The sequence below is a fragment of the Populus trichocarpa genome, chromosome 2 (genome assembly GCF_000002775.5).
Source record: "Populus trichocarpa isolate Nisqually-1 chromosome 2, P.trichocarpa_v4.1, whole genome shotgun sequence".
Classification (NCBI taxonomy): domain Eukaryota; kingdom Viridiplantae; phylum Streptophyta; class Magnoliopsida; order Malpighiales; family Salicaceae; genus Populus; species Populus trichocarpa.
Genome location: NC_037286.2, coordinates 11,464,946 through 11,477,630, shown reverse-complemented (window position 1 = coordinate 11,477,630; position 12,685 = coordinate 11,464,946). Strand labels below are relative to the sequence as shown.

General features: G+C 34.5%; 1 protein-coding gene across 4 annotated transcripts in view; it reads right to left on the bottom strand.

The window, feature by feature from the left end:
- The window catches only part of LOC7494017 (cytochrome P450 76T24), a 41,792-nt gene that overhangs the window by 16,166 nt on the left and 12,941 nt on the right, over positions 1 to 12,685 (bottom strand). Inside the window, exons 1-2 of one of the 4 annotated variants that reach the window (XM_052450546.1) lie at positions 1,906 to 2,850; positions 1,649 to 1,804 (exon numbers count right to left, since the gene is read on the bottom strand). The exons of 1 other annotated variant lie outside the window; for it this stretch is intronic. In XM_052450546.1, the coding sequence (XP_052306506.1) occupies positions 1,649 to 1,804; positions 1,906 to 2,799 (1,050 nt within the window). In that variant the 5' untranslated portion in view covers positions 2,800 to 2,850. Of the gene's footprint in view, positions 1 to 830; positions 1,805 to 1,905; positions 2,854 to 12,685 lie in introns of those variants that run through there. 2 more of the 4 variants (XM_002301270.4, XM_002301271.4) reach the window with 2 other exon arrangements.

Here is a 12,685-nt window from a genome sequence, read left to right as displayed (position 1 = left end):
AAGCCAGTCCTTTTTGCTTCAAGTAAAAAGAAGTTGGGTTTGGTACTTCATAATCGAAGAAGAATCGGAAGATGGATGGCCTACAAATTCGACTATAAGGAAATCAAGTTTGCAGCTTGATCCATGGATATACAAAGAAAACATGGTTTAAGGTGTTTGATACAGGTATTGCCAAGTCGATTGTAGATACATTTTCAAAATGTGGTTCCATAGTGATAATATAGGTATTCCAGGAATGAGCTTTTTCTCAATTAACGATAATTGAGAAACAAATCTTTTGCATCATGATGGTGTTACTTCAGAAAGAAATGGAAGCCATTAAATCTAGAAGAAATCAGAAAAGTGTCACCAAGTTTTTTCATGATAATTCAAAAGTGTTCAAATGTGTAAAGACTATCCTAGAACTGGTTTGATTTGAAAATGATTTCCATTTTTTCATTTTTCTCTAAACATAAAACAATACAGTTTGAACTGATGCGACATCGTGGTCGATTACGTGTTTGAGGACAGGGCTGACGATGAGCTCCCTGACCCACGTGCAGATAAATAAATCAGCATCTTCCATGGTTGCATCCACAGTTGCTTCAGCAGTTTCGTCCAACAATATCTGCGGATGAATCCCGCCAAGCCAAAAGAAAAACTGTATTTCGAAACTGATGACGTCCAGACCATGTTTTACCCAGACTCGCTGTGATGTTTGAATTTCATGTTCTTAGAAATTCTGTATCACAGTAAAAGCCCAATACGAAAAGTATAACTAGGTTTTACTCTTTCATCTACCAAATTATACCGCGGCAGGCATACCAAAGAAACAAATGTGAAGGCAGGGGGGCGGAAATTTTTTCTTGTCATTAAAATTGAAAATCATCAAAAGTTGCTAGCTGATTTATCATCCAATTAACAACGCATAACCCACAAATAAAAACCCCAAAAACTTTACTACAACCAATGAATTATCATCCAATTAACAACGCATAACCCACAAATAGAGCCTTTACTACAACCAATACGATCGACATCTAAAACCACCAATCTACATTAAATCTAAAATTTGGACAGCTCTGTTTTTTATTTTATATTTCTAATTTCGGGAAACAGTTCTCCCGGTTAGTTACAAGGCGTACCTGTCCAAATCCAGCAATGGGAATAGAGCGTAATATCTCATACCTCGTCCCAGAGGCCATGGTAACATTGCAGAGAAATAAGTTCACGTTTTCATGGGTATAGCCCGGAGAGGCTCACTCTTATGTAATGTAAGCCCAAACGTTTCACTCATGTCTATATCCTCTGGTGTCAAGTCATCAGCAATCTTCCAATCAAAAGAGTGGATGAGAGATGCCAACGTCAAATGCACCATCTTGTGGCCCAAAGGCAATCCAGGGCAAATCCTTCTTCCTGCTCCAAATGGAATTAGCTCAAAATCTCTTCCTTTCACGTCAGCTTGGCATTCTAGGAACCTTTCAGGCTTGAACGAATTAGGATCTGGCCATATGGCTGGATCTCTTCCTATTGCCCAAATATTGATTAGTATTTGAGCATTTTTTGGCACTGTGAAGCCTTGCATCTCTACTTCGGATACGGCTTTACGGGGCAGCAGGAGTGGAACTGGTGGGTGCAGCCGAAATGTCTCTTTGACTATTGCTTGAAGGTAAGGACACTTGGAGATGTCTGATTCTTGAACTGGTCCTTCGACTTGTTGGAGCTCATTTTTGGCTTTGACCATTTTATCAGGGTTCAGTAATAACTCTGTCATTGCCCACTCTACTGTGCTTGAGGTAGTGTCAGTGCCCCCAATGAAAAAATCCTGATGTAAACACGTAAGACAATTAATTTCTGAACTGAAGTTTAGTGTGCAGAAAAACTTGGTCATAATTATCAATTAGATAATCTAATCTCAATACTTACAATAAGCAAAACCTGTATGTCAGTGGAGCTCAATTCAGTATTGTTTTCTTTGGCTAGAATCAGCAGGGCATCAAGTATATCATGGCTTGCCTTGGATGCAACCGAAGAAGAACGTGGTCGTGTCCTCTCGTTGATGATACTATCAAAAATTTGAGTTAATCTTTTCAAATAATTATTCGTCTTTCGTCTTACACCTTGTGGATCTACTAATCGAAGTATTGGGAAATAGTCGGCAATATTTGGCTTGCCAATTTGTTCCGTGACACCAACCACGAGATCGCTGAATTCTTGAGACAAATCAGAATTGTAATTGGCTATATCAAGAGAGAAGAAGGTGTTTGAAATTAAATTAAGGGAAGTTGTGAAAACAGATCGACGAATGTCAACAGCGTGTCCGTTGTTGCAATTTTCATGAACATATTCTAGCATTTCTTGAGCTTTCTTTCCACGGAGGGCTTGGCTGGCATCAAGCCTTTGCGAAGTGAACATTTGTGTGGCAGTGAGTTTTCTGAGAAATTTCCAATGAGTCGACGCAGGCAACCATAAGATTGAGTTTCTGTGGTGTACACGAAGAGCATCTGGGACTGTTCTGCTAGACAAGGCTTGGTCATGTTTCTGTAATGCTTCTTTGGCAATATTCGGAGAGGAGATGACTATTGTGGTTATCCTACCAAGCTTGAGGGTCATTAAAGGTCCATAAGTTTGTGAGAGTTTAGCAAGTGTTCGGTGGGGCTTGTCACCGAGGGCTAATATGTTTCCAATTATCTGCAATTGGCGAGGGCCAGGTGGGAGGACGGTGCAACCGGACTTCCGGCGAAGTAGAACGGATGCGTTGAGCACGTGTAGACATGCCCAACAAAAAGAAATTAGTAGCAGGTAAAAAAGGTACTCCATTGGCTGATATTTTCTTATGGCCTCTCTTTATCTCCTCTCTACAATGTGCTAGAGGCATGCATATATAGGTTTTTTTTGGAGTTTGAAATGGATTTTTTTAAAACTTTGTTTTTGAGGTGAATATAAATTCAAAATTAAATTTTTAAAATTCAAAAAATTTACACACCGATATTTCAATCATTCACTGTTGTTTGATAAAAAAATATTAGACAAATAATAGCATGTGATTCTGACTAAAAATTTCTAAAAATATTAGGCAAAAAAATTTTTAGATATTGATTTATAATTTTTATATGTTAATATAAAAAATATTTTTTAAAAAATATCATTTAATGTATTTTCGATTAAATTTTACTTTTAAAAAACACGACAAAATCGAAGTTCTGATCTAGCTGTAAGATTCATTAAATCAGACCTAACTATGAAGTCCTAAAGGTTCACGTCAAAAATATAAACACATTTTAGGCGTTGCAAGAGTAATGACTTGCTAATTTTCTTGAAACAGTAAAGGAACTCTATCAATCTGATTAGAACTCTGACAATAACATGTTCCTGTTGCTGATTTGTGTCCACGAGTTTAATGGAAGACTGGAAGTAGGGCCTCAAATATTCTCCGTCCATATTCTCCGGTTTCGAGTCATCTTGAACATACGAAGCCAGCTCCTCCTCTGTACAATTTTGTCCCAGATTAAATTTTACTTTTAAAAAACACGACAAAATCAAAGTTCTGATCTAGCTGTAAGATTCATTAAATCAGACCTAACTATGAAGTCCTAAAGGTTCACGTCAAAAATATAAACACATTTTAGGCGTTGCAAGAGTAATGACTTGCTAATTTTCTTGAAACAGTAAAGGAACTCTATCAATCTGATTAGAACTCTGAGAATATCATGTTCCTGTTGCTGATTTGTGTCCACAAGTTTAATGGAAGAGTGGAAGATGGCCTCAAATGCTGAGACTTTCTACCTTGTTGCTTCCTGCTGGTCTTCATCGATGGTCTGAAATAGAAACTTCTTCATGAAAAGTAGCCATATGAAATAATACTTTTCATTAAAAAAACACTTTTTCATAAAAAAATAGAAATGCATGAATAAAAAAAATTAAGCTTTTGATTAGAAGTATACTCTCATTATAGTTTTTGCAAAAATTCGTTCTATTTTTTTCTTTTAAATTAAATTTGATTCTTATTTTTTAATGTTTTTAATTAAATTAGTTGTTTAACATCATATTTATATAAATAGGATGTAGCACGTGAACCAAAACAAATTTTAAGCTTGAAATTAAACCAGGTGAACATAACATGAGATAATGAACTTCTCTGGACAAAAAATAATTACCAGACCAAGCTGTGAAATCATCGATCAATATTGAATATGCGCCATCACTAATATAGACCGGATCCTTGGATGAAATGACACGTCTACCCTTCCTTAGGGAAACAATTAGCAAGGGAATCCGCCTTCATTGCAGGCAGAGGCATGCGTATCAATATACATGCTCTTAACGTTTCTGCATCAGTATAAATGTTCTTCACGTTTCTAAGAAAACACTTACCATTATTAAAAAAATAAACTTCTTTGATATCATATGATTTTTCGTTTTGAATAAAACTCTTTTTTAATTATCACGCATGTTTAAATTTTATTCATCGATCATTTTCTCTTAATTAGTTCGATCATGATTTTTGATTACTTGATCAAATGATATTTCAACTCTCTTAGTCAATCAAAAACTTCTCCAGCTTGATTGATTTTTTTATTCAGTTTTTCTTTTGATCAATTTTATCATAAACCATCGTTGTTTTCTATGATTAATACTTATATATTTATTTCAGGTGTAAATACATAAAAAAAAATAGTGAATTTTATAAAGATTGGCTAGAAGAATTATATTAATAATCGTTTTTTAATAGAGAGAGAAATGAGGAAGAAAGCATAGGAGAACACATTAATTAAGAGTAATTAGTCCAAATAATACGATTAATCCTCGAATAGAATGTCCATACAAAGTGAAAAGAAAAGTGAATTATATTGGTAGAAAAATTGAAGAGAGTGTGTGTGTGTGTGTGTGTGTGTTGTATATATAGCACGCCTCACCATGCAATGCATTGTGGACTCGCCTGTTCATTTGAGCAGTCGAGTTTCCTTTTTGTTAATCAAGCTTTTAAAACTTACAATTCAATCCTCACAGGTTATATTACCATATATATTTTTTTTTTTACATTGCTTTTGTTTTCCAGTAGTCGAAGATTTGTTGGTTGTCAGTTTTGTAAAATCACATTTTATATATTCCAGGTCTAAGATAGGAATTAAAAAAAAAAAAGATAACATTTGACAAAGAACAATAAAACATACCCCATTTAGATCTTTGCATGAAAATTTTCAATTTAATCCCTAAAGTTTTTTTTTCTTATCTTCTTATCCCTGTTATTTTTGTGATTCACGTTTCGATGCCAAAACTTTATTTTTTTCATGTTTTGGTTCATGGATATGGAGAGAGAAGAGAAAAGGTTATAAAAAAATATCTAAGAGAGAGAAAGTGCTTGGTTCAAAATATTTTGGACCGATATTTGTATTAATAATTCATATTATAGAGAAGAGTTTAATAAAAGTGATGTTTTTCTATAATCATTTCAAAAAAAGTCTATTAATTTTTTTTATTCAGTTGATTTTTACTTTTTTGAACTGATTAAAGAGTTTTGGGGGTTTTAATGGATTTATTAAACTCTTATAGTGTTTTCAAGTGAAAATAAGGAGGAAAATAGGTTTGGATGGTTCAAACTTGAACCATGTTTTTCTGATGACTAAAGGTGATTGAAAAACAATCCAGTAGATGATCAATCAATTGTTTAGAAAAAAAAAAGAAGTAAAGTGGAAAACTCAAAAAAAAAAATTCCAAACATGGGAGATATAGCTAGACTAGTAGAAACTAAGGGTTGCAAGTAGTTTTATGGAGATCTGTCATAACTAGGCGGGCATTTGTCATAAATAAACTATGTGTATGGCATAACAAATGCTTTTAAGGATCAACAACTCAAGAGAATGTTTGGTTATGCCATATTGATATAGTGACTAAAAGAGACCAAAACTTTTGATCCTATCGTTGGATCAGGCTTAATTTTTTATCGATTCATCTACTACATGGTTGTCCTCAAATTAGGTTCTAAGGATTTTGTTTTATTCAGTTTTGTTATTTTTTTCTAAATTTTTTTATTATTAGCTATCTTTATTTTTTTTTAATTTTAGGATTTTGATTTTCTTTACCTTGTTAAGGTCAGTTTTTGGCCTATATAAAGACATGTAAGCCTTCTAAAGAGGCATAAATAATCAAATTAATATTTTAGAAATAAAAAAAAAAGATTTTAGGATTATTTGTGTTTTAACCCTATTTCAACCAATTTTCTATTTTATATACTTTTTGTTATCCTTGTCATGCTTTTGCCTGTATTGATTGGTATCATAGCCCAAAGATTCTAGGTTATTGTTTGCTATGTGTTACAATCCTAGGTCATTTTTGCTTAATATATGCTGTTAAACAACTATAGTGGGTAGGGGTGATCATTTTCGGTTCGGTTCGGTTTTTATCAAAAAAAGTAACCAAACCGAAATATTTTTTTTTTGAAAAAAAAACCGAAACCGAACCGAAACCGGGTCAAACCGACCGGTTTCGATTCGGTTCGGTTCGGTTTTTTAGGGCAAAAACCGGTTTGGCTCGGTTTTTTCGGTTTTGGCTTGGTTTTTTCCGGTTTTGGCTCGGTTTTTTCGGTTTGGCTCGGTTTTTTCGGTTTTGCTCTGTTTTTTTTCGGTTTCGGTTCGGTTCGGTTTTTTCGGTTATAAAACCGAAACCGAACTGAACCGGCCGGCTTTTTCAAAAATTTAATCGGTTTAATCGGTTTTTTTTTTTTCCGGTTTTCTCGGTTTAATCGGTTTTCCGGTTTTTTTGCTCACCCCTAATAGTGGGAAGACAATGAAGAGTCAGACATGGTCTGATAGGAAGGGATTAAGAGGTTCTTCTCGGGAGAAGTTTAGAAGCTCATGATAGAGGACATGCAGAAACATATTTTAGAATTAACTTGTTAATTAAAACGAAAGGACCTACATTAACAAGGACAGGAAGAAAGTGACCATGGATCCTTATGTAGTATCATAAACCCATTCCAAATGCAAGAGCATAGGAAACAACCTTTTGATCTTGAAAGAAAAGAACTAGAGATTTCTGAATTTATATTAAAATCTCTGAATTTGATGGAACTTTATAAACAGCAGAGTTCATAAATTTATTAAATGAGATGGAACAATTTTCTTTAATACAAAGAGGTTCCGGAACACATGTGAATAAAATTTATTGTGATTAGATTGAAGGATTGAGCTTTTGCTTTATAAGAACAATTGAAGAAGACATGCATGTAAGAGAGAATGAAAGTTGAGAATCAATGATTGAGAAAAGATGAAGAAGATGAGGGGTTGGGAAAAGATGATTAGGATTTTGATTCTTCTTGCCTTTTTATTCAAGTTTCATGCTTATATAAAGACTTGCAAACCTTTTATAATGGAGGAAGAACTTAGCAGATTAATATTTTGGAAATAAAAATAAGATTTTATGGTTCTTTGTGTGTGTTTTAACCCTATTTCGGCCAATTCTCTTTTTTGGTGCTTGCTGCTATTCTTATTATATTACCGCCTGCATCGGCAAGCTTGGCCTTCCAAGCGTAAATGTGTTTGGGCTCTTTTATTTTTAAATTGTTTTTCTTATTTTTTTTAATGGTTACTGATCTTTTACAATGATTTTTTTTAATTTCATAATAATAATTTAAAGAGATTATTAAATTTAATTTTTTATTTTTTTCCTCTCATATTTTATATGAATGAGTTATATTTAAATAGTTTAATTATAAAAACAAAATCTATTTTTTTATTAACAACGCAAATTAGCCTCTAACATAAAATAAATCAAAACATATAAAATAAAATATTTATATTTACATTTATCTTTTGTTTTTACTAAAAAAATTAGCTTTATTACCTTTTTATTTATTTTTAATTTATTTTATCAAGCATAAACAATATTTTTTTATTTCTCAACTAAAAGAATCATGATACTTGAAAACACATTTATAGCATAGTCACTTCATTTTCTTGAGTAATTAGAAATTAACTTGAAATCTTATATTCAGCTTAGCATGGGTTTTGTTTTGTTTTGTTTTTTTTTTTTATGTTATTTGATTAATCATAAAGAATATCATTTTGTTTTTTAATTAAAAAATTATGATACTTAAAAACACTTTCATATTAGAGATACTTTCTTTTTTTGTGTTACACACACACACGCACTCAAACGAATCAATTTGTTTTCCAGAAAAGGCTGTCGGGGTGAACTTGCACAATACCCCAAATAATTGACAAGCAGAACCCGGAAAAATCTGTCCCTTCTCTTATCTTTTATTTGTTCAACAGAGTCAAGTCTCTCCTTTTCTAATTGTTTTTAAAATTTTTAAATGTATTAAAAGGGAATTCAAAACATTTAAAAAAAACCCAGAATTTATACAAGTTTAAAATCATAATTATATAAAATAAAAATTTATGATAAATTTCAACAGAAATATAATAATAAAATTTTATTATGCATACTAAATATATATTCAAAATTTATAATTAATACCTTATATGCATTCCAATAATAAAAATATTTATTTTTAAATTAAACATAAAAAAATAATTACTTATTGAAGCACTTTAAAATAATAAAATTTTTGTTGTTGTTAAAGATGAATTATTTGTCTTTAAAATTAATTGATACTCACTCTATAGAACTAAGATATTTACAATATGTCTTCTAAGATTTCAATAACACCATTTTAATTTAGATGCACTTTTAAACAATATCTTTTAATAAAAGTAAAATGACTCAATTATATCTCAACAAAGTAAACGTTAGCTGTAGATTTGGGATGATATCCAAAGCATGAAAAAAAGAAGAAAAACACTAAAAATAAGATGAGAAAAATATGTAAAAATTAAAAAAAAAAACTTGTTCAAGACTTTTCTTTCACCTCTATTTTTATAGTGAATTTTTGAAGATAAAAGATTGAAAAACTAATTTCGATAATAATCAAAATTAATTCTCATCATTATAGATAAAATAATGGGCTATAATTCTTAATGAATCAAGCCCAAGTTTAAAGCAACTTCCACTTTTTTATTAGTCATTATAAATAATGAATTAAATCTAAAAATAAAGATGATTGCTGGTGGCAGGATATCAACGACAACAATAGTTAAGAACGTGAATGGTGTAACCATTTAGGTGGTGGCCCAGTGGTAAGAGATTGGGACCAAGAGGTTTGCTCCCTCTGTAGTCTCAGGTTCGAGCCCTGTGGTTGCTCATATGATGGCCACTGGAGGCTTACATGGTCGTTAACTTCAGGATCCGTGGGATTAGTCGAGGTGCGCTCAAGTTGGCCCGGACAGCCACTTTAAACTAAAAAAAAAAAAAGAACGTGAATGGTGTCCTTTGCCGACTGTTAACACAAGGCAAGTCCTAAGGCCTAAGCAAAGCAGGTATCCTCTTGGCCCACTTCCTGTTTTGCTATTTTTCTTAAAACAGTAAAGGAACTCTATCAATCTGATTAGAACTCTGACAATATCATGTTCCTGTTGCTGATTTGTGCCCACAAGTTTAATGGAAGAGTGGAAGTTGGCCTCAAATGCTGAGACCTTCTACCTTGTTGCTTCCTGCTGGTCTTCATCGACAACCCAAGCCACGTAATATTCATCGACAATCCAACATTTTCTAACGATTATGATGGTTAAATATACATCATTTTGCAGGTTTGCAGCTCTCCAAATGGCCATGGTAGCATTGCCGAATGCAGAGTAAGTTCACACTTCGATAGGGATAGCCTGGAGAGGCCGAGATTTGTGTAATGTAATTATTCCCGATCGTTTCATTTTTAACTTGGATATGTCCATTAATTAATATGATTTTAACAGATTTTCCAACAGCCATCTAGTTTCATGAAATTTTAGGTGAAATGTTTTAGATGGATGATTGTCACTCATTAGCTTTTTTTCTTGGTGACCGTGACCAGTTTGGTTAACACAAGGCAAATCCCAAGGCCTAAGCAGGCATCCTCTTCGGCTCTTACCCCACTTCTGTTTGTTGGTTTAAATTGGATAGTAGCGGCGATCGTCCACCCTCAATGTATGGATATATATCTGGTAAATATGGGGAGACAAGAAATTCTTTGTCTCTTAGCGGTGAAAAATGGAATGGGAGTCGCCACCTAGTATTTTGGTCACTAGGAACCCTAACTAGTCTCAGAGATTGGGTACGGAGACTGGTTGCGTAAAGGGAAGGTATTAGCACCCCAAATACGCCCTACCTAAGGTAAGCTGCATTGTTTTATTGTCTGATAAAAATCTAAGGTCTTATCATGTTGGTCTGTCTAGGGTTCAAGAAAAGCCCTCCTCAGTAAGGAGGTTCTTATCTTATGGGGTAAAAATCTAACCGGCCTAATGTCTATAAAAGAACTACCTTTTTAAAATCGGGAATACGTTTTACGTATAAATTCGTAATCCCAGACAATAAAACAAAACAAAAATATTTTTTTTTTTGAAATATTGGCCAAGTTCTTATGACTTTTAATAAACTGGTTATTAAAGCCAAAATGCATGTTAAAATAATATTATTATTTTTGAGTTTTCTTTATTGTATAAAAAATACAATATGATTTTTAGCTTTGAAAGACTTGGCCATATGCATGAAAACAAAGGTTTTTTTTTTTTTTTTGAAAACCGGGTATTTTTTAATACTGGATTTGTATTTTTAAGATATAAAAATAAAAACCAATATTAGTCGAAATGACGTAGAAAAATCCGTGGGAAAATCACAACTTTCAAAAAATATATATAGATAATAAAAAAACACACAAAACAAAAAGGAGAAAAGAAATAAAATGAAATGGACTGGGCTGGGCATGTATTGGCCCAGCCACAAGGTTGGACTCAGCCCAGCCGCGTGGGCTGGGCTGATGTTCCAGCCCGAAACAAAAAGGGGCGGGACTCAGCCCAGCCGCGCGGGCTGGGCTGATGTTCCAGCCCACTGGAGAAGGGAAGAAACCCATGTAGCCGGTCACTGTGCGCATGCACAGTAACCGACTAATTATTTTCTTCTTGCATGCAGAACGTGCACAGTGCATGTTCTGCAGGCAAGAAGATGAATTAGGACCGGCGGCTAGGGGGGAAAGGGAATTTACCTGAGGCGCTGATCTCGGATGGCTGAGCTGACGGTGGTGCTGGCGACTATTCTCGGTGGCGGCTACTGAGAAGAGCGGTGGCAGCTGCTGGAATTCTTGGTTGAAGGTGGCGGTGGCAGCGGCTGAGAGGAGCGGTGGCAGCTGCTGGAATTCTGGGTTTGAAGGTGGCGGTGGTCTCTTTTTTTCTGTTTTCGTTTCGATTCCTCCTCTGTTGCTGCTCCGGTCCCCTCTCTCCCTCTTTTTTTTCTTCCTTCTTCCTCCTCTGTTCTCCCCTGTTTTTTTTTCTGCTGCCTTTGATTCCTTTTCTCTTCACTCTTCTTTTCTCTCAAAAATAACCTGCGGTTTCCTTCCTTTCATCCTCCCCTTTCTCTCTCAAAAAAACAATTGTCTCTCTCTCGGTCTCTGTCTTTCTCCCCACTCTCTCATTGTCTCTGTTTTTTTTTTCTTCGGCCCTCCTCCCCTGTTTTCTGCCGTTTTCTCCTCCTTTCTTTCTTCCTTTCGGGTCACTATTTATAGGGGTAGGGGGAGCGGGGTCGACCCTGCCCCGTCCCATCGCTGCCCATGCATGGGGCGCACGTCTCCTGCACTGCTGCGGTGCCGGCCGAGGTGGCCAATGGAGGCGTCGCTTGCGGGGCACGGCTGCTCTGGCATCTCATCATGAGGCGGGTGGCGTCTGATTCTGGCTTAAAAGCACGTGGGAGGAAGAGACAAGGGGAAGAAAACAAAACTTCTCTTCCCCTGCTGCACGTCCAGGGGAAGAAGAAGAAGAAACAGTGCCGCCTCAAAACGACACCGTTTCATCTTTTTTTTTTAATGCATGAAACGGCGTCGTTTTTCCTAAAACGCGCCGTTTCATTTAAATGAAAACTGGCGCCAAAGCGCCAGATTACAAGTCAATCCTTCAATGTGCGCGCGTTTTGCAGTTTGGTCCTTGGTCTCGAATTTCTTCAATTAAGTCCCTAATTGGCCATCAAACTTCAATATTTATGCAATTAAGCCCCTGATTTGACCAAATTAATTCTCAAAAATTATAATTTGACCCTAGAACTTTAATTTCTTCCAATTAAAGCCCAAATTAACTCCAAAATCAATTTTTTCTTACAATTAAACCCTCCATAAATTCAATTAAACCTTCAATATAATTTAATTGAGTCCACCAACATCTAATTTTGAACTTTTCTTCCTCAAATTGAATTTTTTTTGTCAACAGGGCTATCATCAGTCAATGAAATACTGCCAAATTTTAATTTTTGTGTTTTTTAAACCTCCCCAACCAAATTTTGACTATTTTCTGAGCGTTCTGACATCCTCTTTTCACTGTTATATTTTTTGATAATATTTTTTTGATTTTTTTGTATTATTATTATTATTATTATTTTTTAAGAGAGGAAAAAATGTGAATTGGGGAATAACTCAAAAATGGGTTATGACAATCCTTGTCTTGGGTATAGCTTTGCTCTCTTTACATACATATACTATGAAACTAAAATACACTCTTCATCTCAATTCTCTATCGGCATCATCTAATGCATACATTTGACAGCAGAGGAATTCAAATTTCTGAACTTGAAACGGGTTTATAAACTAAACAACAAGCTGAAAGATGCATAGGAATCTCATACACACATTACT